The following is a 27,416-nucleotide window of genomic DNA, read 5'->3' as shown; positions in this document are numbered from 1 at the left end:
ACATATCTCAAGAGCAAAATGTTATCTTTGAACGGGGAACTACCTCTAGAATGCATCAATGACGCAATAAATACAATTTGGAACATTGGTCCAGAGTGGCTCCCATACAAATTTTCGTTGATAATATAATAATAATTGTTTCAAATAAAAAAAACACACGGCCATAAGGTTGTTTTGTTTTATTTTTCTCTTATGTTTTATTAAAAATGACTACATTCATATGGGATGCATGTATGATGGTTGGATGGCTAGTGTACAAATGTTCTCTCATGCTATGACATATGGTAGGTTGCACATACAAGGGACACTCATGTGATCGTATTCTTTGGTATTCAGGTCTACAGTATCAAAATGCTTAGAATAAAAAACAGTGATTTGCTAATTGGCAAATTTTTAACACTTATCAATAATTAGACACATATTAGAAGAATGCTGTCAAAGATGGACAATTCATTCATCGATCTATCCGTAGTGTGTGTAACAAATAGGATGATCCAAGATTGATGAGTTCACATCCCAAACAACAATAATCGAATCGTCATCATACAGGTGGTTTGTATATGTGTAGATGTTTGTGTGTTGATTTGATTTGCTTTTTGGCTGACTGGATGGGTGGTTGTGGGTTGGATTTATTCGCCAGTCATCATTTCCATGAATTCTGAAATTGTTGAAAACAAAAAAACAAGAAATCCATTGAGACAATTGTATTATTAGTGAAAATGAAATTATAATATAAATATTATTTTAATGAGACATTTATTGGCGACAAAACAAGCCAAATATCTCCCCCACATCGAAATCACCTATACACTGATGCGTTTCCTCCTACGAAAAATACATCAAAGACAACATGTACTAATAATCTATATAAATGCCACATATATATCTCACATAACCTTATCTACCTATACTCATTGGGGCAGAAATATACCATCTAATATCTGTCATAAGGACCATTAAATTTTTGATGATCGGTTTTGTTTTTCAGTATTTTGATAATGCACAACATCAGGTCTCTTTTTCTAGTTGTTTGTGTTTATATGCTGATTAAAAATACCACCCAATTTATTTTTCCAATGACGAGGAAACCTATGTATGTATATGGAAAAATGTTGTTTATATTATTCTTATTTTTCCATGGGAAACGGCTACAAAATAATTAAAAATAAAATCTACAAACAAATCCAAATTTTAATTTCTTCGATCACCTCTGTCATACCTTTACGCATATATGTAGTATCCATAGATAAGTTTCAAATAATCATAAAACTATGTTGGCTAATTTTCTTCGAAAAAAAAGGAAAAATATAGAATTCGAGAATTTTAGTTTTACGACCATAAATTTGATCGCATTCAAAAACTTTAATTGTGTTGAAGGAAAAAAGTTTCGAAAGAAATTAGAAAGACAATATTAAGATTTTAGTTACATGTTGTTACAACTTGTAATATGTATCCCTTACAACTAACTTGTAATATGTAATATGAAAAAGTAAACTAAAAAAAGTGAACTCTATATGGCACTAAAGTCAATTTAATTATATTTTAAGAAAGGTTCCCTGACTTTAATAATTTTCTGCGTACGTTAGTTAAATGATCTGAAAAAGAGGAAAAAATTATACACCCGCCTTGCATACACAAGGTCGTGGGTTCTAACCGAGTTTCGACCAACCACCAATAAGTTTTTTAGCGGTGGATTATCCCACCTCAGTAATACTGGTGACATTTCGGAGTGTTTCAAATTTTCTCTACACTGAAAAAAATATTGTCGTGAGGTCAAAGATTTCATGTCTTTAAAATACGAATGCAAATTTTGCTTAGCATAAAAGACGCATTTCTCTAATATAAAGTTTTTTTTTTTCTTTGTCCAAAAGTCGATAAACTTTTCAATGAAGTCGTATTGTCCTTATAATTAAGTGATTTCACTTAAAAATGGGTATCATAACATGAAAGAAAAAATGTTTGGACTAAGGTCAACTTGACTTTAATAATTCAGAAAAATTCTTTAAATTTAATGAAATTGTCTTTAAATTTGTTGTCTTTTTGCATCTTGACTACAAAGCAAAAAATCGTTCAAATATAGGACATGTTTTTCAACACTTTATTTTAAAGAAATTGTTTACTTGAAACATAGCATAAATTCTATTGGAAGTCGAGTCTGAATTTGGAAAATAAAGTTGTCGTTAACTCGTTTTTAAAGGACTTTAATAGCATATGAAGAAAAAAAGCTGAATAAGCGAAAAATTAAAATTTGCTTCCTAGAAGCAAGTACACAAAACCCAAATTTAAAAGAGAATTGTGTCTTAAAAGTATCCTTACTTGTATTCTCCGCTTCTTTGGCTCGGAATCAATACCAAAATTTTTAAAGTAAAGACAAAATCTTTGGAACCGGGCATGTTTTTTTTTTTTTCAGAGTAAGCGGTTTCACTGCAATGTGGAACACCGTTCGGACTCAACTATAAAAAGGAGGTCCCTTGTCATTGAGCTTAACATAGAGACGGCAGCACTCAGTGATAGGAGAGAATTTCACCACTATTGTATCACAATGGACTGAATAGTCTAAGTGAATAGTCTAAGCTTGAAATATAGCTATGAAATAGTAAATTCGTGTCTTCCACAAAATAGTTCAGAATTTCTTAAATTTTGTAAATTTTACCAACAATGCGCCCATCTTGAACTTCGTATGGCACTAAAGACATTTTTGCAATTTTTAACTCCCAATTTTTTTCCTTCAAACTACGAAATTTCCCTTAACAAGCGGGAAAAAACAAAAATAATTATGTCTAATAACGTCTAATTGGTCGAAAAAAATTACTTCATTTTGTGATATCGGTGTGACATCTGCGTTTGTAATGAAGTTTAGTTTAAATTTTCTAATATTAACCTAAATTTTCTAAAATCAACCAAAAATTTCCTTCCTGGTGGATTTACAGTTTTTTGAGCGTTACATTATGTTCATGAAACATGTTTGGGGCGAGATCATATTCCTCTTCTGCGAGTATACATAAATATAACTCGATATGCCACATTTACAAACTCCTACACCCCCAAGAAAAATCACTTCTGCACTGAAAAAATATTGTCGTGAGGTCAAAGATTTCATGTCTTTAAAATACGAATACAAATTTTGCTTAGCATAGAAGACGCATTTCTCTAAAATAAAGTTATTTTCCTTGTACAAAAGTCGATAAACTTTTCAATGAAGTCATATTGTCCTTATAATTAAGTGATTTCACTTAAAAATGGGTATCTTAACATGAAAGAAAAAATGTATAGGCTAAGGTCAACTTGACTTTAATAATTCAGAAAAATTCTTTAAATTTAATGAAATTGTCTTTAAATTTGTTGTCCTTTTCATCTGGACTACAAAGCAAAAAATAGTTCAAATATAGGACATGTTTTTCAAAACTTTATTTTAAAGAAGTTTTTTACTTCAAACATAGCATAATTTCGACTGGAAGTCGAGTCCTAATTTGGAAAATAAAGTTGCCGTTAACTCGTTTTTAAAGGACTTTGGTAGCATATGAAGAAAAAAAGCTGAGAAAGCGAAAAATTAAAATTTGCTTCCTAGAAGCAAGTACACAAAACCTAAATTTAAAAGAGAATTGTGTCTTAAAAGTATCCTTACTTGTATTCTCCGCTTCTTTGGCTCGGAATCAATACCAAATTTTTTAAAGTAAAGACAAAATCTTTGGAACCGAGTATGCTTTTTTTTTTCAGTGTGTGACATATACCCCAAACACATTTTACATCAAGCATATATATTTTCAAGATTGGTCCAAACAAAATATTGTTGGTATTGTTCAAACATATTATGTTTCACCTTTGGGCATACACTGGAACAAACAAATTTTAATAAAATTTTTATTGTGTATATATATGTTTCACCCTTTCAATACGGAAATAAACCTAATGTTAAAAACTTTTATTTTTCTTCTGTTTTTACTTGTACTAACAGCATGTAGAACAAAAATTGTAATTTTGAAAACCTATATCAATTACTTCAAAAGCTATATGAGCTTCTTCTGAAAATTTGATTCTTAAATTGTGACCAAATGGCATTACGAAAATAAGCGCTATGTGTGAGAAAAAATACAAAAAAGAACCCGAAAAAGTATCAGCTGTAGTTTTTGTATAAATCTCCATTTACTAGAAACATATAGTAGAAAAATTGTCTCAAATTTTCGTATTTTTCGTTTATTGTTCAAGAATTTTATAAAAAATGTATTTTGGACCTCACCAATATGGACAATATTTATAGCTTATTTAGATTAAAGCCTCTACTTTAAAACAACATCGAGAAATAAATCGAAACTAAGTGGGAAACTAGAATTTGGTGTCTTTTTTGAATGTCCTTCTAAGTGGACATCGGTAGTGAAAGGGTTAAGGTGTCAATTGGTTAAAGAATTAACTTGCAGCTTACTCTCTAGATCTCTCTTGCTAAACACATATATGTTTATAGGCTATTTCTAAATTAATATATGTTTGTATCCAAACATATTATATTTACAAAAATGTTATGTCACAAACATAATATGTTCTAACATATACATATGTCGCAAACATGTTATGCTAGTTTATGACCATTATATGCTTGCACTTAAAAATAATGTGTTTAAAAATTTTGAATTCCAAACATATAATTTTTACACCCAACATATGTAAAACTGTCTTTTTTTTGGTCCGTGTACCACCTACTGCCAAAAGAAGAACTTCAACAGATGATCAGACGGACACGACTAAATTGATTCATAACATATTTACTTTTTGGCGTCTCATACTAATGTATGATATTGAAATTATTAGAACAATGCCAATTATATACACGTTTCCTCTAATTAGATCGAGAAGACCTGTTTATATTTCGAAAAAAAGTAAAATAAATAATATTAATTTTATTACTCGATTTTGAGTTTACATATAAATGCAATTAGATATTTTAAATAGAACTATAGAAGTCTTCAGCAAACTTGTTCGTTATACAAGTATCATTTTGTTTACGGCTTTTGATAATTAATTATAAAATTTTATGTTTCAGTGATATTTAGTATTTAAATTCAAAATTGTTAAACTCTACAATAGTACGTCAACATAAGTAATCTACATGTTAAGTGGTTTTATAAAATAATGTCTCAAAAAAAGGTAATAAAATAGAAGCCCCAATAAAAAGTAATAAGGTCCAATAGGCTGAATCTACATCGTGAGATATGTATTAGGCAAAAGCCTATGGATCCTAACAGGTTGGCATATTATTTTTATATAGTACCAATCTTCAAATGATTCGTGTCAAAATTTGACGTCTGTAAGTCAATTAGTTTGTGAGATAGAGCGTCTTTTGTGAAGCAATTTTTGTTATTGTGAAAAAAATGGAAAAAACGAATTTCGTGTTTTGATAAAATACTGTTTTCTGAAGGGAAAAAATACGGTGGAAGCAAAACCTTGGAATCTGCCCCAGGGAAATCCACAATAATTGATTGGTATGCAAAATTCAAGCGTGGTGAAATGAGCACGGCGGACGGTGAACGCAGTGGACGCCCGAAAGAGGTGGTTAACGACGAAAACATCAAAAATATCCACAAAATGATTTTGAATGACCGTAAAATGAAGTTGATCGAGATAGCAGAGGCCTTAAAGATATCAAAGGAACGTGTTGGTCATATCATTCATCAATATTTGGATATGCGGAAGCTATGTGCAAAATGGATGCCGAGCGAGCTCACATTTGACCAAAAACAACAACATGTTGATGATTCTGAGCGGTGTTTGCAGCTGTTAACTCGTAATACACCCGAGTTTTTCCGTCGATATGTGACAATGAGTCCAATCGACAGTCGGCTGAGTGGACAGCGACCGGTGAACCGTCTCCGAAGCGTGGAAAGACTCAAAAGTCCGCTGGCAAAGTAATGGCCTCTGTTTTTTGGGATTCGCATGGAGTAATTTTTATCGATTATCTTGAGAAGGGAAAACCATAAACAGTGACTATTATAGGGCATTATTGGAGCGTTTGAAGGTCGAAATCGCGGCAAAACGGCCCCATATGAAGAATAAAAAAGTGTTGTTCCACCAAGACAACGCACCGTGCCACAAGTCATTGAGAACGATGGCAAAAATTCATGAATTGGGCTTCGAATTGCTTCCCCACCCACCGTATTCTTCAGATCTGGCCCCCAGCGACTTTTTCTTGTTCTCAGACCTCAAAAGGATGCTCGCAGGGAAAAATTTTGGCTGCAATGAAGAGGTGATCGCCGAAACTGAGGCCTATTTTGATAATTGGAAGGTCGTTATAATCGTTGTATCGCTCTTGAAGGGAACTATGTTGAATAATAAAAACGAATTCTGACAAAAAAATGTGTTTTTCTTTGTTAGACCGGGGACTTATCAGCCAATCTGTTATCCATACACTGTACAAATATTGTCGTGAGGTTAAAGAGAAAAGTCCTCCTTAATATACGAATGCGTATTTTGCTTAGCATAGAAAACGCTTTTCTCTGATATAAAGTTTATTTCCTTGTCCAAAAGTCTATAAACTTTACAAGAAAAGTCCTTTTGTCTTTATAGTTAAGAGATTTGATTTTAAAATGGGTATCCTTACGTGAAAGAAAATTTTGTTTGACTAAGGTCAACTTGGCTTTAATAATTCAAAAAAATTCTTCAAAATTAATGAAATCGTCTTTAAATTTAGTGTATACTTGCATCTTGACTACAAAGCAAAAATATATAAAATGTTTTCAACACTTTTTTTCCTTGAAACATAGCATAGTTTCTACTTGAAGACGAGCCTGAATTTGGAAATTTAATTTGTCGTTAAGACGTTTTTAAAGGAATGCAGAAAAAAGCTAAAACACGAATAAATTCAAATTTGTTTCCTAGCATCAAGTGCGCCAATCTCAAATTTAAAAGAGAATTATGTCTTAAATGTGTCCTTACACCTAAAGAAAACATACTTTCCTCCGGAAAGAAATTTTAGACAACCGAAATTTCCCTTTCGTATAAAGTATATTCGTTTAGGGCGAACTAATAAGAATTTATTATAAGCGATTCAACGATCGTCTCTAAAATTTTTAATTTACTTGAAAGAAAAATTTCAAAAAAAACTTTATTTGTCTAAAATTTCGTTCCTCAGAAAAGAAAACTATTCTTTCTGTGTACATATGAGGTGTATACAACTCATTTGATATATTACTGTGGAGCATGAGCCATTTTTTGGAAAAATAAACTTAAGTTCTCCCATATAATTTAAGCAGGGACACATCCAGAAAATAAATATGATAACCCCAAACATGTTTCAAGAGTATATCGTCATCAACATAGATCATTTTTGTTGCAAACACATTGTTTACTTGCCGACACCAATTATACATATGGGGGATTTTTAGCTATTATCTTTTTAAAAACACTGGTTATGGGGTACATAGAACATCTGTTCAGATGCAATTAGAATACCTAATTATCCATTTGACCTTTGTGTTTTAAATCTACCGGATTTAATTAATATTGGCAAAGTTCAGTAAACAGTTGAGTAGAAAATCTGATTACCGAGAGCATTTATGCTATACCCCCAACATTACCATGTGGAAATAATGGCTTGCCTTCACAGGACGGTTTGAGTTTCATGAGTACTAATATATATGTTTTTTTATTTCTCACTACCACTTTATTTATTCTCATCTCGTCCTCACTCACAATTTAGCTCTTGGAAATGCTGCAGAGAAGTACCTTCCCTCATATCCTTTCTCAAAGTAATATAGTAGCCTAAAAAACAGCCCCGCGGCTTTCTTTTCAACGAAAAACATTTTGGTATTAAGTTCGAAACTGGGTTTGAACCCATTACGCTTAAGACGGATATGCGCACACCCTCATGCACGCAGAGAAGGAATATGATCACCTCAACCATGTTTCAAGAGCAAAATGTTATTTTTGGATGGTGACCATGTAACATGTTTATTGCAAAAATGTTCTTTTCTCGCCAAAAATAATATGCTTGCCGAAATCAGACACATAATCTCCGAGAAAATAACATGGTTGCGATAACCATGTTACATGGTCACCATTCAAAAATAACATTTTGCTCTTGAAACATGGTTGAGGTGATCATATTCCTTCTCTGGGTGTGCACTTTACAATTTTACATAAATATCCGTCTGGCTTTACGATTCACTATTTTGGCGAATATTGCCAATCGATCTTTTATCTAAACACTTACCATCGAAATCAACGGTACCGGAACGATCAGAATCGATTTCTTCAATCATGATATCCAATTCTTGTTCAGTCAAAGCATCATCCAATTCCTTGAGGATTTCTCTAAGGCAAGAGGTGGGAATGTAGCCATTGCCTTGTTTGTCATACAAACGGAAAGCTTCACGCAATTCTTTTTGCATAGCTTCGGCATCTTCTTCAACAATGAACTTGGCAGCCAATTGAACGAACTCCTCGAATTCCAAGCGACCGGATTCTATAGGAAGGTAAAAACAGATTCAAAGATGTATACAATTTCAATTAGGAAAATAATTGATACAATTTAAAAGTCAATTTTCAATTAATCAAACTAATAGATTTTTTAATTGAATATTAAAAATTTAATTGCGAAATATTTTGGATACTTACTATCTTCGTCAACTTCATCAATGAGTTCATCAAGGATCTTCTTGTCAAAGGGTTGACCCATCAAACGCAAGATATCGGCTACCAAATCAGTGGAAATACTGCCGGTTTTTTGACTGTCGAAGCTGTTGAAGGCCTTTTGCAAAACTATTTTATTTAAAAAAGAAAGAGAAATAATATCAAACGAAGATTCCTTTACTCCAGCGTATGGGAAAACCTACCAGCAATTTGCTCAGGGGTAAGATCTTCATCCTGTTTTTAAAAACGAAACATTTTTTCAAAGATTATTTTTTTATTTTATTTACTTTTTTACGTTTTTCACTTACAACGGCGGACATTTTGTTAAGTTTTGTTTTTCTGTTTCACTAATGAAAAAATTCACAAATGTTAATAAGCGAACGTCCTTTCCGGTCTACGTATGTGCTCCGACTGTTGTTGATTTCGCACAACAATACTTCCAAAATTTTACCAGCTATGTTATAGCGATGCAAATCGACGCCGACGACGCATCGGTTGTTACTCTATATGTGTCCATCTGAAAAACATACTATAATTCCGATATACCTATGGTAGAGCTTGTGGCGACTTCAGCCCACACATATGGCACAGTAATAAACTCAATCGGCAGCATCCAACACCTAAACAGCATCACTTCTAGCTGCTGTTCACATATCATCATCAATATCCATAGACAATTTCATAGCCTTTTGCCACATTGTGATGACTACAGTCAAAAAAAAAATCATTGTTTTTATACAAGATGCATCTTGATTAGATCATGTGATTCGGGAAAGTTCAGATTAAGCCAAAATGTTCATCTACAATATTAGATTATACCAAAACGATTTTACTACGTGTAACCGATATCACTTCCCAGCAAAAAAAGCGTCGCCAAAAAAGTAATGAAAATGTTCTTTTTGGATCCGGAAGTGGTGCATAATTGACGCAGAAGCGATGAATTTAACATGGGCTTGTCATAGGACGGAAGTTCTCCATTTCAACAGCCGTTGCACTGAATTTGCATCACTTCTTTAGGTGTAATCCGAATTCAGTGTTTTGGATGTAAATTAAAAAATTCTGTTATATTTTGTCAAATAAATAATTTTTATAATTTTTTATAATTTTTAATGGATTCTAACGCTTGTTGGAAACGTTTGACCTCAAATATTTTCAAAAATTAAAATTTTTTTCAAATTGAAATTAGTATTTTTTTTGACAAAATTTAAATGATTTGTACCATTTTATGAATTCTTACTCTGTTTTTAACCTATTTGAAACAAAAAAAGTTAAGATTACCCATTAAAAGTATGAACAAATCAAGTTATAAAAAAAGAACTTCCTGCGTAGTTAAAATAAAGAACACCAATGGGAATGCATCTTCTGGAAGTGCTTTTAAAGTTGTGCCTTTGGAAGAACTTCCAAATTTTTTTGCTGGGTTTCTAAATATTGGACCATAATAAAATGCAGACCGTTGGATAAATTCAAAACTGAAACGAGAATCGCTATATGAAAGAAAATTAGGTCGAAACTGGGCTTGAACCCATGATCCTTTGTATACAAGGTGGCCATGCTAACCATTGCACCACAGTGAACTTCCCTTAACCCTCTAATGCCCCAATTTTTTGCCAGCTGATTAAATTTTCAATGTTAACGACACAAAAGCAAGAGAACTAAGCAAGAAAAATTTATACGATAAAATTCAGCATATGCTGCAAAACCTCTTGAATAGTTTCAAATAAGTTTTCTTTTTATTTTGCCCATTTTTGTCTTAAGGTGTGTTTTACTAAAAGCTTTCTTATTAAATGAAGCCCGCCTAAAGGCGGGCTTGGGCATTAGAGGGTTAAAGATTTTGGTATTGATTCCGAGCAAAAGATGCGGCTTCTTTGAAATGAAGATATTCATAGATTATTTATTCTCCATTTGCGATATATTAACAAAGCTATTCACTTGGATATAAATGTATCTACACGCAGAGAAGAAACATGATTGTCACAATCATATTCGAAGAGGAAAATAATATGGTAGGAGCTATTTTTGCGGCGACCATGTAACATTTTAACCTGCAACCATGTTGGCTCAGTGATCATGGTTCTAAGAAAAATATAGTTGTCCTCATCTAAAATGTTATTATATTGATAAAAAGAATTTTGTTTGAATGAAAAGACAATGGTAAAATGGTATGGTATTAAAAATGTTTTTCTCCTAGTTCAAAGAACATGCTCACAACCTAAAATGTTTTGATCTTTATAAAAAAAACTTTTTTCATCGTCGAAAAAAGGACGCCACTTGAGAAAAGAAAACACAAAATTAAATTATTTGTTTGTTTTTATGTATTTATAAACTAATTCATTGTTTATTTGTATTTATAATGCCGTTCAAGCAAACATCAAATATTTTTACACACTCCTTTTTTTTCAATTTCAACAATAAGTAATTATTCCATATTTACATCGTGCCCATCAAATGTACATCATGTAACTGCAAATAAAAATAAATGATCCATATAGCAAAATGCAGAACAAAAAACAGGTACATTTTTTCAATTTCCTTTCCTTTTTTGTGTTCACATAAAACCACGTGCCACTTCTGAATAAATAAAGTAACACAAAACACAGTAATTCTGTATTCTCCGTCCATTCCAAGAAACAATCAACACACGACTGACGCGCAAAATGAAAATCGTGTGTACCTGCTCAATGTTTTTATAAAATTCTTTTCGCTGCAAAAAAGTTAAAAAATTAAATGGTCACGACAAAATGTAAATGGTCGTTATGGCCATGGGAGCCACCGTGGTGCAATGGTTAGCATGCCCGCCTTGCATACACAAGGTCGTGGGTTCGATTCCTGCTTCGACCGAACACCAAAAAGTTTTTCAGCGGTGGATTATCCCACCTCAGTAATGCTGGTGACATTTCTGAGGGTTTCAAAGCTTCTCTAAGTGGTTTCACTGGAATGTGGAACGCCGTTCGGACTCGGCTATAAAAAGGAGGTCCCTTGTCATTGAGCTTAACATGGAATCGGGCAGCACTCAGTGATATGAGAGAAGTTCACCACTGTGGTATCACAATGGACTGAATAGTCTAAGTGAGCCTGATACATCGGGCTGCCACATAACCTAACCTAACCTAACATGTCCATGTAATGGTTCTAGACATGTCTATACTTAACTTATAAAAATACTTTTTTCCCCTGTAAAAAAGTAAAAAAAAAAATTGAATGGTTAGGTACATGGTTTTCCCGACCATTTAATGGTCTCAAATTCTATCATTTAAATGATAGAACATGTTTGCGGTATTTGAGAACCATTCAAATGCTTATTGCCACCATACATTTTTCTCCGCTCGAAAACTATTTTTACAAAGACGAAATACATGGTTTTCGCGACAATTACATGCTCTAGATAAACATTTAATGGATGCGGCAACCATGTCCAAACATGGTTTTTCTGTGCGTGTGATAACAGATACTTCAAAGTCAAATGTTTTCTTAATTTAAACAAAAAGACTTTAAACCAAAGATGCAAAATCTCCAAATTACTCTTAGATCATATTTAAAATTTTTAATTTTTAATCCAAAGATTCAATATTTCATTTAATTTAAAAATTGATTCTTTAAAACAAAAATAGTTTTCTTTACTTTAAGGAAAACCCCTCTCACTGACATACGACATTAATGGAAGGACACACATTTCGAAAATTCGTGTCCTAAATTTAATGAAAAATTTTAAAGCAAATATCTCTTTTTATTAAAATTTCGTAATTTAAAAAAAATTGTCTTTAAATTATGTTAATTTGCATGTTCTAAAATATAGGTTGCATGATATTTCAAATTGGTTCAATATTTTTTTCAGTATAGCGAATACCAAAAATGGTTGATCTAGCACTGCTTGCTAGATTGGTAGAATTCTTGCCGTTTTGGTGCACGCTTCTTTAGCTCGAAATCAATAACAAATTCATTAGTGTAAAAACAACATCCTTGGAACCGGGTCTGCTTTTTTCAATGTAGGCGACTGACTGAGACACTTCCAGGAACTTTGTGTTTCTAAAGAATTCCATAATTTGTTTCCTGTTCTTGCTTCTCAGCTGGGTCAGGTCTCGAATCACCTCTTTGCCGATTTGGTTAACTCTTTGCCTAATAGAACAGGACAGTTACAAACTCCTATTCGACACAGATGTGTTCTCAATTATAGGTGTCTGGTCATTGCGCATCGTTCTACTTGTGGTTCGGTTATAATTTTGGCGTCGTCTGAGGAATTTATTCCCAGACGCGACATAAATACACCCTCAAATAACCCAGCAAAAAAAAAAATTGGAAGTTGTTCCACAAACATATCTTTTAAAGCCCATCAAGTTTTTTCAACTTCCGATGCAGTCCTTTTGGACAAGTCCACAAACATTTCTTCTAAACCGCATCGTGGGATCCCCCAATATTTTTTTTTCCACTTCTTGGAGATGATCCAAGTTTGCACTACTTCCGGATCACAGATTGGGGATCCAAACTACTTTTTTGCTGGGTAACCCAGCAAAAAAATTTGGAAGCTCTTCTTAAGGCACAACTATAAAAGAACTTCCAAAAATGTCATCCCAAGATTAGGTTAGATATAGTGGCAGCCCGTTATTTCAGACTCACTTAGAATATTCAGTCTATTGTGATAACACAGTGGTAAACTTCTCTCTTATCACTGAGTGCTGCCCGATTCTATGTTTAGCTCAATGACAATGGACATACTTTTTATAGCTGAACGACGTTCCACCTTGCGGTGAAACCACTTAGAGAAGCTTTGAAACACTCAGAAATGTCAACACCATTACTGAGAGGGGATAATCCACCCCTGATTTGTATTTCTTTGTTTCAAATAGGTTAAAAACACAATAAGAAATAATAAAACGGTAGAAGTTTTAGCGAAAAAAATGCTGAATGAAAATTGCGAATTTTTGGAAATATTTGAGGTCAAACATTGTAGACAAGCGTTAGAGTGCATAAACTTTATAAAAAATTGTACAAATTATTTATTTAGCAAAATATCACAAAATTGTTTAATTCACATTCAAATCTTTGAATTCGGATCAGAACTTTATATGCTTGCACAATAATGTGCTAAAAATTTAAACTCCAAACATATAATTTTTACGCCGAAACATATGAAAAACTCTTTTTTCGTTCGTAGAGCTTCGGACCTACTGTTCCCTCACAGAGAGTCGGACCTACTGTTCCACCACAGATACCGAGTTCCTGACCCGCCATGGTCAAATTATTGGATTCTACTGATTTGGCGCCTTGTGACTTCTTTTTGTTTCCAAATGCCTATTTTGCAGACCTCGAGAAAACGTTGTTTTCACACCACTTTAGGAAACTTAGGAATGCATTTTAATTCTTCCCCATTATCGATTTTATTCCAAGTGTACATAATATGTACACGTTTTCTCATTGTTTTTAATGCTACCACACAGCTGAATACGCCGCTGCTGATAATAGCCAACCATCCATGTAGGCCAAAATGAGTGTTCCATTTAAAAATTTTATTTTATTGTTTTTTTCGGTCGAAAATTACTGTAAAAACTCGGAAAATGCTGCATGCAGCCAAACAGTCATATCACAGGAAAGCGGCGGCATGCAGGCGTTGTTGTCAGCATGTTTCTATAGTGGTTTGCAAATGTTTATAAAAAAAAAAACAGTGAGAAAAACAAAAACAAATCATGTGCCACTGCCTCAACTGTGGCGCTCTATTCCATCATTCCTGCGAATTTTTTTCGTGATCAACACATTAAAGATATCTTTCTAGATGATCGTCTGCGCTAGGCCTGTGGGCCAATGATCTTATTTGTGAACTGTCAGAGAGCAAGAGGAGCAGCCTAGCCACTATTACACGCAAAGAATTTTTTTTTATATTCCTAAACTAGATTTTAAGGTATCCCTTTAAGCTTTGGGAGCAAATGGAGACATTTATTGTATTTATTGGTATCTTAAGAAAATGGACTGGAATTGATCTTTTCAAAGAAAAGAAAATTTTCTTTTCGTGTACTAGACAGACAGTAGTGTGGTATAGAAATCACAATATTTCTTCAAAGCCGTTTGCAAATCATTTCACATTTTTTCATCTTTTTGTTGTAATTTTGAAATTGGCTTGCTGTTGTTGTTGTTATTGTTTCTTTCTAGTCGTTGAACTGTTTATTTTGTGTTCATTGTCTGTCTGTCCGTTCATTCGCCTCAATAGAAATTGGCACAGTATGCGACGGAGAACATTGCAATTATAGGCTTTTAGTTGATTTTCAATTTTTCGTTTTTTGGAAAAGCAAAAAATAAAAGAATTATTTCTGTACGATTGTAGATGTGTGTGCTCTTAATTGTACGAATTAACAAATTGGCAAAACAAATGAGGAACACACACACACAATCAAACATATCGTAGAGCATTAATATGATATTTCAATTTCATTATTTCCTCCCTATTTGTTTCAGTTACGTATGAAATAAAAATAAATTTAAAAAAAAATCCAAACAAAACTTGAACTTAATTTCACTTTTCATTTGCACTCAGAGAAAAAGCAATAAGAAAAGTCTGAACTCTGAAAAATCTGAATATCTACGTATATCTGATAAAATAGGTTTAACATTTACATACATATATAGTATATATTTTACGTGCAACTCACTGCATTGTTTACACGCCACCGAAGGCATTTGCCTTTGAGTTTTGTATAAAGTTCTTCCGTCCCCAAGTATCCCCAATTTAAATTTCTCACAAAAATCCTCGATTATTTTTTTTTCTTCGTAAAAAAATATTGACAATGTATCAAAAAAATTAAAATGATTTCATTGAATATTTCTAGGCTTGATTTTCTTTTCCGAGAAATGACATTATAGACAAACGAAGTTTTCTTTTGACGCTAAAAAATGTTTCCAAAAAAAAAAAAATAAAAAGAATCGTTGCATCGCTAATCACAAATTGGGATTAATTTGATCTTTTTGTGTGTACGTTATACACAAAAGAAGCGGAAAAATGTACAAAATTCGTATTTTGCTCATCTTGATCTTCGCATGGCGCTAAAGACATTTTTGACATTTTGAACTTCAATTTGTGCCTTCAAACTACGAAGTTTTCTTTGACAAGTAAACAACAGAAATTGCTTTCAATAAAGAAATATAATTTTATTGTCATTTCTAGTTTGACAGATGTAGTTATGTGAAAATGGTAACACTTAGTGTCAACTACCTTGTTCTTTATGAAGCTAAATTTAATGAACCACGGGTCTCATACATTTGTGACATTGCATTGCAATTTTAAGTTAGAAATCATTTCAATTGTATATTTCCGTCCGTCTGTCCTTCTACGCTCAAAAAAAGTTTATTAGGATCCAAAGATTTTGACATTCATTTAAGGATTGTGGTATTGGTTCCGAGCCGAAGATGTGGGTTCTTTAAAATAAAGAAATAGGAAGATATTTAAGTTCAAATATAGGTTCTATAATATTAAAATTAGGGTGCAGATCTCATTCATCGAATTTTCATTCTCCTTTTGCGATATATTAACAATGCGATACACGTACAAATAAATGTTAGTTAAAAAATCCAAATTAAAACAAATTGTTCAAATTAACAAAACATTAAACCAAAGTTTCAATATCTCAGTTAGTTTAAGGTTAGTTCTTTAAAGCAAACATGTTTTTCGTGTGTTCTATGATAAGAAGAAAGGGAGCCACCGTGGTGCTCACCATGCATACATAGGGTCGTGGATTCAAACCCAGTTTCGAGCAAATACCAAAAAAGATTTTCAGCGGTGGATTATCCTCTCTCAGTAATGAGAGTGTTTCAAAGAGAGAAGTTCACCACTGTGGCATTACAATGGACTGAATAGTCTATGTGAGTCTGAAATATCGGGCTGCCACTCTACCTATCTTATGATAAGAAAACAAGTATACACAGCACTAAGTTCGGCCGGGCCGAATCTTAAATACCCACCACCATGAACCAAATATTAGGGTTTCCTTTGAAATTTCAGGAGGGCTTGAGGACACTTCCCGAAGATAAATTTAAAGATTTCACCTATGAGGACTATATCAGATTCTGGATTTATAAGAAACATTTTTGTTTGAGTTTTAGAGGAATCATTAACATCTCTTGTAAGTGTGCAAGAAAATTATAAAATAACGTCTTGATTTGAAATCTTAAATCTGTAGAAGTAAAATCTGGAAATTTTACATTGAGTTTCAAGCAATTTTCATGATCAGTGCGCCTTCAACACCCTCAAGAAGTGAAGTCGGTCTATATAGAGGCATTACAAAATGGACCGATAAAATCTTAATCCAATACACGTTTTTGTGAGCCTAAAATACCAGAATATTTACAATTTCAGGCAAATCAGATAAAAACTACGGTTTCTAGAAACCCAAGGAGTTAAATCGGGAGATCGTTCTTATGGGGGCTATACTAAACTATGGACCTATACTCACCGTTTTCGGCACACCTCTTTATGACCCGAAAATACCTCTAGATTTCCAATTTCAGGCAAATAGGATAAAAACTTCGGATTCTAGAAGCCCAAGAAGTAAAATCGCGAAATCGGTCTATATGGGGGCTATACCAAAATATGAACCGATACTCACCATTTTCGGCACACCTCTTTATGGTCTTAAAATACCTCTAGATTTCTAATTTCAGATAAATTGGATAAAAACTACGGTTTCTATAAGCCCAAGACTCCAAATCGGGAGGTCGTTTTATATGGGGACCATACAAAAACATGGACCGATACTCACTATTTTCGGCACACGTATTTGTGGTCCTACAATACCTCTAGATTTCCAATTTCAGGTAAATTGAATACAAACTGCGGTTTCTATAAGCCCAAGAAGTAAAATCGGGAGATCGGCCTATATGGGGGCTATACCAAAATATGGACCGATACTCACCATTTTTGGCACACGTATTTTTGGTTCTACAATACCTCAAGATTTCCAATTTCAGGTAAATTGAATAAAAACTGCAGTTTCTATAAGCCCAAGAAGTAAAATCGGGATATCGGTCTATATGGGGGCTATACCAAAACATGGACCGATACTCACCATTTTTGGCACCCCTCTTTATGGTCATAAAATACTTCTAGATTTCAAGTTTCAGGCAAATTGGATAAAAACTACGATTTCTATAAGCCAAAGACCCAAATCGGGAGGTCGGTTTATATGGGGACTATATCAAAACCTGGACCGATATAGCCCATCTTCGAACTTGACCTGCCTGCAGACAAAAGACGAGTTTGTGCAAAATTTCAGCACGATTGCTTCATTATTGAAGACTGTAGCGTGATTACAACAGACAGACAGACAAACAGACAGACGGACATCTTATATCGTCTTAGAATTTCTCCCTGATGAAGAATATATATACTTTATATAGTCGGAAATCGATATTTCGATGTGTTACAAACGGAATGACAAACTTATTATACCCCCGTCACCATTCACCCACTACCATAGTGGGTATAAAAATGCTAATGCAACTATTATATGTACTTTTTATACCCTCCACCATAGGATGGGGGTATATTAACTTTGTCATTCCGTTTGCAACACATCGAAATATTGCTCTAATACCCTATAAAGTATATATATTCTGGGTCGTGGTGAAATTCTGAGTCGATCTGAGCATGTCCGTCCGTCACACTAACTTCCGAACGAAACAGGCTATCGACTTGAAACTTGGCACAAGTAGTTGATATTGATGTAGGTTGGATGGTATTGCAAATGGGCCATATCGGTCCACTTTTACGTATAGGCCCCATTTGGCTTGCGATTGCTCTAAGAGAAGCAAATTTCATCCGATCCGGCTGAAATTTGGTACATGGTGTTAGTATATGGTCTCTAACAACTATGCAAAAATTGATCAATATCGGTCCACTTTTACGTATAGCCCCCATATAAACGGACCCCAAAAATTTGGCTTGCGATCGCTCTAAGAGAAGCAAATTTCATCCGATCGGGCTTAAATTTGGTACATTGTGTAAGTATATGGTCTCTAATAACCATGCAAAAATGTGTCCATATCGGTCCATAATTACATATAGCCCCCATATAAACCGATCCCCCGATTTGGCTTGCGGAGCCTCTAAGAAACGAAAATTTCATCCGATCCGGCTGAAATTTGGTACGTGGTGTTAGAATGTGATCTCTAACAAACACGCAAGAATTGGTCCATATCGGTCCATAATTATATATAGCCCCCATATAAACCGTTCCCCAGATTTGATCTCCGGAGCCTCTTGGAGGAGCAAAATTCAGTCTTCAGTAGAAGTTTTTACGCAATCCATGGTGGAGGGTACATAAGCTTCGGCCTGGCCGAACTTACGGCCGTATATACTTGTTTATTTTAAAGAAATTTTATTGACTACGATTTGACTAGATAGCAGACATATAACTCTCATGATGTATATGCATTCCAAAGGAAGGGAATTTATAAGGCCTCATTTAGAAATATACGAGTAAAAGAGAACAACTATCATATGTGTTTGGCCTTAAAAATATATTAAAAACAGGCATGTTAAAGCCTAAACCTGTTTGCGATAAAATTATCATTAAGGGTTTTAGAATAAGTATTTTCAGACCTTGCAACAATCTTATTAATATAAACACATTAGTATCTTCTATTTGTTATTATTATATATTTTTTTTAATATCAACAATTTTTATAAATATCAACTATTTTTCTTAACACTTTCCGTACAAATGCAATATTTCTTCACAATATTGTCATCTACACACACAGAATCTGTTGCATAGAGATTTAGACGACTTATTTCTGTTACATTCACTTTTATTGTTTTCTCCAAACTATCATAGACCAATGAAGCGTCGAATAAAGCCTCATTGGGATTAGTTTCGAACGTAGTTCTTATATACTGTATCCGATCTTTGTGTACATCCTTGTGTAAATCTAATCTCAAATTAGCTTCCACTACCCGATTTAATTGCATTGGAACACATTGGCTTCCATAAACACTACTATTGAGATAAATATTCAATTCATCTATGACCAATTGTGTAAAGTTCTTCACTTCGTCAGAATCCGTGTCTAAAACTTCAAATGGGGTACAAGTGCACCAATGATCTGGGATTCCAGCCAAGTGGCACGAACGATTCTCCAAAACAGGTTCTAATAAAGTTTGACATGTGGGACAACTAATGGGCTTATCGATGGGATCATTTTTACCCAATGACATTAGGGCTAGATGCTTGAGTGTTACATGGACATCATAAGGGCTGGTCAAACGATTCTTATTCAACATTAAAGAGTTTACAATTTCCGGGTGGGCATCCTTCATCCATTGGGGCAAGCGAATAAAAAACATTGGCATTCGTTCTTCTATGTATCCCTCTTTCTGAGAGCGTAGAAAGCCCCAGCGTGATCCATGATCACTGAAGAGTACAACGACATTATTCTCCAAAATACCGTGGTCATCCATATAAGTGAAATATTCGACCATACGCTTGTCCATTATAGACGGGTCAGCCCAATTGTTATGACTGAAACTATTTGTCCAAAATAAACCGAATATCGATTGGCCCAAAAAACGTTCGGCAAATTCAATACCAAAATCATAAACATATTCGCCATATCTTCTGGGTCCAACGCAATAAGGTTCATCCGATAATTTTTGAATGGGCAATTTCTCTTCAATAGCCATTAGGAGTGGGCGCTGATAGTAATCCGTTGGAGGCTTCACAAAGCCTGGCTTTAAATAATCAAATGTACTGATATCGACAATATCCTCCGAATAGGCAGTTATTAATCCCTGTTCTCGAAAGAAATTGAATAGTGAGGTGGTACAATTGTCAAGACCTCCGATTTCTTTATAGTGGCACAGTTCATCAGCCTTTATCAAATCCAATCCAGAAAAAACAGCCATTAAATTTGGGAATGTATTATCATCGATCTGAAATTAAAAAGGATTAAGTTTTAGTTATTATATGAGAAAGCTGGAATTTTAGAAGATAAGCTATACATGTTGATGCTACATTGTATTAAGCAATGTGGATGTAATATGGACTAATTGAAATGTTAACACAAACTATCTATACCCTACACACAGAAAAAAATTCTCGAAAAATTTTCCAATTAAAATTTTAATTGAGTTTTAAAAAATATTCAATTAAAAATTTAATTGATTCAACAAATTTTTTAATTGAAACAAAAATCAGTCACAAAAATAATAGTATCAATTAATTTTTTAATTGGATCAATTAACTTTTTAATTGACCTTCAATTAATTTTTTAATTGATACTATCATTTCTGTGATTGAAGACATTTCAATTAAAAATTAATTGGATCAATTAATTTCGTGATTGAATCATAAAAAAAATTTTGTGTGTATTTAGTATAAATGTTTTTGATATAAATTTATTTTATTTCGTTTTAGATTTGTGTTCCACCTTTTTACCATGTTGTGTCACTTTTTAGTTAATTCCGTTTTAGTTAGTTTTTGGAAAAAAATTTTGTGTGTATTTAGTATAAATGTTTTTGATATAAATTTATTTTATTTCGTTTTAGATTTGTGTTCCACCTTTTTACCATGTTGTGTCAGTTTTTAGTTAATTCCGTTTTAGTTAGTTTTTGGAAATATTCCCTTTCAAATTACGTATACGTCCAATACTATTCTGACGCCTGAAGATATGCAAATAAAAATTCCAATTCCAATAAATTCCAAGGATTTATTTTTAATAAAATGGAAATAAAATGATTGTTGGATTCATTGAAAGATAGATTTTATAAAATCCAATTAAAATTTAGTGTGCCACTTTTTCGCAAAAGTAAAACTGGTTGTAGTCCTTATCATGCTGACAACTTACCAGAAAGTTCTTCTAGCTCTTTCAACGGCCTCGTAATCAAGGTCCCACAAAAGAGCGTATGTTGCCGAACCTGCCAAATCCAAACGATTTGACAATATTGGTCACGGGGTAGAATGGGAAGCAAAGGTAGATGCAGGCTATATCATATTAGTTATCCGCGTTCAAAATGTAGTAAATGCAAGGTATATTTGTGCTCTAATCCACAAAAAAATTGGTTTGTATCTTATCATACTTGAATTTCAATAAAACAAAAAATAAAATAAAAAATTAATGTTTTCTTAAAATTTACCTTTATTACCCAATGTTGCCTATAGGCAACATCCTGTAACTGACGAATCAGGATACCAAGAACTTTGAATTTTTTATCAGTTCATGTGTGAGTCAAGACTAACATATATAGCGCATAAAAAAATGTTAGACCCGTGCATATTAATTCGGGCATGAGAGGGTTAAAGATTAAAGAAATTAAATCAAAAATGTTTCCTTATTTTTGGGGGAAATTGCTAAACATAAAAGACATACAATTTTAACGGAGGAACGCATTTAAAGAAAACAATTAATAAACAACGTTTATTAACTATCTTTTAATTATTTTATTTTTTTTTAAGAATTTTGTCATCACCACACACACTTTTTATTCAATCACGAAATTAATTGATCCAATTATTTTTTTAATTGAAATGTCTTTAATCACGAAAATGATAGTATCAATCACAGTTTTGGACATTAAAAAATACCTGGCTAAAAATGAATTGATTTCATTAGCAAATTTCAATTAATTTTTTAATAGATTCAATTAAAAATTTAACCGTTGTTGATTTGCAGAACTCAAATTAACTTTTTCATTAAAAAAGTAACTATTATCAATTACTTTCTTAACTGATTTAGTGTTTTTAGTTTGATTAAAAAATTGATTGTTTGTAATAAGTTTTTAGTTAAAAACATGTATAAACGGCCGTAAGTTCGGCCAGGCCGAATCTTATGTGCCCTCCACCATGGATTGCGTAGAAACTTCTACGAAAGACTGTTATACACAATCGAATTACTTGGGTTGTGGTATCTTAAATCGTTTTCTAAATTGTGAGTTAGTCCACACGTGGTATATATTAGAAAAAAAGGTATGTAAGTCTACAAATAATTACGAATCGATATGGACTTTTGCACGGTACGTAGGGAGCCTGAATTGAAATAGGGGGGTCGCTTATATGGGGGCTATATACAATTATGAACTTGATATGGACCAATTTTTGAATGATTGGGGATCGATTTATCTGAGGGCTATATATAACTATAGATCGATATGGACCTAGTTAGGCATGGTTGGTAACGACCATATACTAGCACAATGTACCAAATTTCAACTGACTCGGAGGAAATTTACTCCTCCAAGATGCTCCAAAACCAAATCTCGGGATCGGTTTATATGGGGGCTATATATGATTATGGACTGATATGGACCACTTTTGGCATGGTTATTAAATATCATATACTACCACCACGTACCAAATTTCAACCAGATCGGATGAATTTTGCTTCTCCACAAGGCACCGGAGGTCACATCTGGGGATCGGTTTATATGGGTGCTATATATAATTATGGACTGATATGAACCAATTCCAGCATGGTTGTTGGATACCATGTACTAACATCACGTACCAAATTTCAACCGAATCGGATGAATTTTGCTCTTCGAAGGACTCCGGAGGTCAAATCTGGGGATCGGTTTACATGGGGGCTATATATAATTATGGACCGATTTCGACCAATTTTTGCATGGGTGTTTGAGGCCATATATTAACACTACGTATCAGAATTTTGCTCTTCCAAGAGGCTCCGGAGGTCAAATCTGGCGATCGGTTTATATGGAGCTATATATAATTATGCACCGATGTGGACCAATGCATGGTCATTAGAGACCATATACTAACACCATGTACCAAATTTCAGCCGGATAGGATGAAATTTGCTTCTCTTAGAGGCTCCGCAAGCCAAATCTGGGGATCGGTTTATATGGGGGCTATATATAATTATGGACCGATATGGACCAATTTTTGCATGGTTGTTAGAGGCCATATACTAACACCATTTACCAAATTTCAGCCGGATCGGATGAAAGTTTCTTCTCTTAGAGGCTCCGCAAGCCAAATCTGGGGATCGGTTTATATGGGGGCTATACGTAAAAGTGGACCGATATGGCCCATTTGCAATACCATCCGACCTACTTCAATAACAACTACTTGTGCCAAGTTTCAAGTCAATAGCTTGTTTCGTTCGGAAGTTAGCGTGATTTCAACAGACGGACGGACGGACATGCTCAGATCGACTCAGAATTTCACCACGACCCAGAATATATATACTTTATGGGGTCTTAGAGCAATATTTCGATGTGTTACAAACGGAATGACTAAGTTAATATACCCCCCATCCTATAGTGGAGGGTATAATTAAAAAATTTTACGTCACATTTTTTTAATTGACTTAGTCTTCCGAATTAGATTAAAAAGTTATTGTATCAATTAATTTTTTAATTAAACATTTTTAAATTTTCAATCATTGACTTAATTAATTTTATGTTTCTAACTTGATTAAAAAGTTAATTGTATCAATTAATTTATAAAGAGTGAATAAAATTTTCAACTCAACTTTTTAATTGGAAACATTTTGGTGATATTTTTTCTGTGTATTGTGTAAATTGTATGTCCTAAAATCACTTGGCATTCTTTAGTTTTGTAATACTCTTTCACGATCATGGCATTGACTTCAGTGAAACCCCTAAAACTTGGACACTCTCACGAAAAAGAAGATTAGAAAATTTCCTCGAGGAATCATCATCAATTCTGTTCAAGAATTGTTGTCATCCTCTACAACCTAACCTAATCATTCTCGGGTCACGTGTCCCTCCAACCATTAAACCGAAAAATTTCCATGAACCAATGTATGTAATCTATATGGCCTAAAATATCGATATAGACATGACATGTATTATGATTGTGCCCACTTTACCACATTGGCTTGTTATGCTGTTTTACCTTATTATAGCCCGATAATTCAAACCAACTATCATTTCGTACGTACTCATAGGATAATGGCATTACACGGCGAAAATTGAATTGTGACACTGAATCAATGCCAAACATTAGAATTCCAAATGGTCTTGAACTTGACGTATTATTTTGAATTTTCTCATATACATCGTCACGATCCTGTATTAAGGTCATTCCATCCTGGTAAAATGTTGATGTATTAACTGTGCCATTACAGGCAATGAGAATGTAGTCAGCATAATTGGGAACTTGAAAATCGTGCTCAAATTTTAAACAATCATTCCATCTGAAAACAAAAGTTTTGTATTTTCTTATTATTATTATAAAACACAAACATTGTATTTCTAGTTTACACTTACGCATAACCTTTTTCGCCATCACGAAAAATTGTTTTAAAGCAACAATTAATATCTTCTTCCTCTGCATCATCAACAAATTCTTCTTGAGTACCATCTTCATCATAGGTAGAATTTCTTTTTATCAGATACTCATCTTTAAGTTCCATTTGAATTTGTAAAACATAAGCTTGTAGCGTTGTATTGTATGTTTTAGTAACCAATGGTAGAATTGCTGTACAATTTGGTGTTGAATCTTGATATGCAGTAATTGCATCCTTTTCAGCTTCCATATATTTAGATGCATAAGGATCGAATGAAGGTATATGGCAATTTTCATTCCATACCAAATATCCTTCTGGTACGATAGTTCTGTGCCCGAATGTTGAATTTCTCGTTTCTGTTGTTCCATAATCGCTAAGGTTTCGTATGAGTTTGAAGTGTTTCCAGCGTACAGTGTTTAATATATCATAGGAGACATTTTGATATACCGTCACTAGTATCATTAGCAGAAGGGCTATAAAAACTCTGAAAACAACTTGTGTACGATCTATGTTTCGATTAATTTTCATACTGTCCATTTATAAAAAAAAAGTAAATATGCTGGAATTGCAAGTTGTACCAATGCTCTTTGTGCTACTGTGCGTAAGGGAATGTCTGCATTATCCTTAGGTTTAACATTTTCAACTCATCGAATCGTAATTATAATCATAATATAGAAACATTCTGGGTGAGAACTCCGCATAAAACCCAAACAAAAATTGTTGTAATAGATTCAGAATCTCACATAGCCTCCATATGTATTCATTTCAGATTTAACTTATTCAACTGTACGACTTGAGACGACACAAACTTGCCAACTCAACCTATTGCTGAAATCACAAACTTCTGTTGGTGTTTTTTGTTAGTGTATTTGGCTTTCATGCGGTATTTTTTATCAGCTGCAAGCATACTTTTAGGAGCAAACGATAAATCTTTAATTTCATAGATGAAACAAATTTCGTAGAACTCGTAGATAATGAAAACAATCACACACAAAGTCATATACACCAAAATAAGAGAAAATGGAGATGGGAAAATTAACGCCAAAAGACCTTCAATTAAAAATCATATATCTGTGGATTTATGACAAAACCCCGTAAGTCTAAAAACGAAATTTTACAGGAGAGCGAGACAATTAGCAATTACTGACTTATGTTCTTTTGTCATATGATATTTTATTTTAAAACAAGTATATACGGCCGTAAGTTCGGCCAGGCCGAATCTTATGTACCCTCCACCATGGATTGCGTAGAAACTTCACCGAAAGACTGTCATCCACAAATTTCAACTCACATGATATTTAACATATACTACCACCACGTACCAAATTTCAACCAGATCGGATGAATTTTGCTTCTCCAAAAGGCACCGGAGGTCAAATCTGGGGATCGGTTTATATGGGAGCTATATATTATTATGGACTGATAGGAACCAATTCCTGCATGGTTGTTGGATACCCTATACTAACATCAAGTACCAAATTTCAACCGAATGGGAAGAATTTTGCTCTTCCAAGGTGCTCCGGAGGTCAAATCTGGGGATCGATTTATATGGGGCCTATATATAATTATGGACCGATATCGACCAATTTTTGCATGGGTGTTTGAGGCCATATATTAACATCACGTACCCAATTTCAACTGCATCAGATAAATTTTGGTCTTCCAAGAGGCTCCGAAGGTCAAATCTAGTGATCGGTTTATATGGGGGCTATATATAATTATGGACCGATATGGACCAATTTTTGCATGGTTGTTAGAGACCATATGCTAATACCATGTACCAAATTTCAGTCGGATCGGATGAAAATTGTTTCTCTTAGAGGCTCTGCAAGCCAAATCGGGGGATCGGTTTCTAAGGGGGCTATATATAATTATAGACCGATATGGCCCATTTGCAATACCAACCGACCTACATCAATAACAACTACTTGTGCCAAGTTTCAAGTCTATAGCTTGTTTCGTTCGGAAGTTAGCGTGATTTCAACAGACGGACGGACGGACATGGCCCATTTGCAATACCAACCGACCTACATCAATAACAACTACTTGTGCCAAGTTTCAAGTCTATAGCTTGTTTCGTTCGGAAGTTAGCGTGATTTCAACAGACGGACGGACGGACGGACATGCTCAGATCGACTCAGAATTTCACCACGACCCAGAATATATATACTTTATGTGGTCTTAGTGCAATATTTCGATGTGTTACAAACGGAATGACAAAGTTAATATACCCCCCATCCTATGGTGGAGGGTATAAAAATAACATATCTCTCGTACTGATAGTGTTTTGTCGCATTGAGTCCAGATCATATACTAAAAGGCTATTTTACTAAAGCCAATTTAATTTCATAGAATTATTATGTTTGGGGAAAGTTTCCTATACTCTAATAATTTTTTTGTGTACGGTAATTAAATGAGCTAAAAAACGGGAAAAATTATACACAAATGAAGCATAAAGATTTACTAAATTCGTACTTCTCTCATTCTCATTATTTCATTTTCTTAAACGACTAGTGGCCCTAATTAAAGCCTTGTTTTTTACCGCATCTGGA

At 33.7% G+C, this 27,416-nt stretch overlaps 2 protein-coding genes across 2 annotated transcripts; both read right to left on the bottom strand.

Annotated features, from left to right (window-relative positions):
• Nucleotides 1-164: 164 nt before the first annotated feature.
• On the bottom strand, nt 165-9,074 carry TpnC73F (Troponin C at 73F). Its single transcript, XM_075304998.1, has 5 exons — nt 8,928-9,074; nt 8,823-8,853; nt 8,605-8,748; nt 8,201-8,452; nt 165-658 (listed from the first exon to the last, which is right to left on the bottom strand). Exons 1-5 carry the CDS (start codon nt 8,937-8,939, stop codon nt 630-632), a joined length of 468 nt encoding a protein of 155 aa, XP_075161113.1. The 5' UTR covers nt 8,940-9,074; the 3' UTR covers nt 165-629.
• A 10,196-nt stretch (nt 9,075-19,270) lies between these two features.
• LOC142235989 (uncharacterized) lies at nt 19,271-25,392 on the bottom strand. Its single transcript, XM_075307239.1, has 3 exons — nt 24,845-25,392; nt 24,471-24,771; nt 19,271-20,527 (listed from the first exon to the last, which is right to left on the bottom strand). Exons 1-3 carry the CDS (start codon nt 25,390-25,392, stop codon nt 19,289-19,291), a joined length of 2,088 nt encoding a protein of 695 aa, XP_075163354.1. The 3' UTR covers nt 19,271-19,288.
• Between the last annotated feature and the right edge of the window lie 2,024 nt (nt 25,393-27,416).

This window comes from Haematobia irritans, chromosome 4 (genome assembly GCF_050003625.1).
Source record: "Haematobia irritans isolate KBUSLIRL chromosome 4, ASM5000362v1, whole genome shotgun sequence".
Lineage (NCBI taxonomy): Eukaryota > Metazoa > Arthropoda > Insecta > Diptera > Muscidae > Haematobia > Haematobia irritans.
Note: the sequence above shows the minus strand (reverse complement) of the source record. Positions and strands in the feature narration are given on the sequence as shown.

Excerpts from the sequence above, each read along its gene's own strand:
- LOC142235989 (XM_075307239.1), bottom strand. The coding sequence starts at position 25,392 with ATGAAAATTAATCGAAACATAGATCGTACACAAGTTGTTTTCAGAGTT. Across the intron at positions 24,772-24,844 it reads GATGGCGAAAAAGGTTATGC|ATGGAATGATTGTTTAAAAT; the intron begins GTAAGTGTAAAC and ends TTTTGTTTTCAG. Across the intron at positions 20,528-24,470 it reads AATTATCGGGCTATAATAAG|ATCGATGATAATACATTCCC; the intron begins GTAAAACAGCAT and ends TTTTAATTTCAG.
- TpnC73F (XM_075304998.1), bottom strand. Across the intron at positions 8,749-8,822 it reads TACCCCTGAGCAAATTGCTG|TTTTGCAAAAGGCCTTCAAC; the intron begins GTAGGTTTTCCC and ends TAAATAAAATAG. Across the intron at positions 8,453-8,604 it reads TGATGAAGTTGACGAAGATA|AATCCGGTCGCTTGGAATTC; the intron begins GTAAGTATCCAA and ends ACCTTCCTATAG.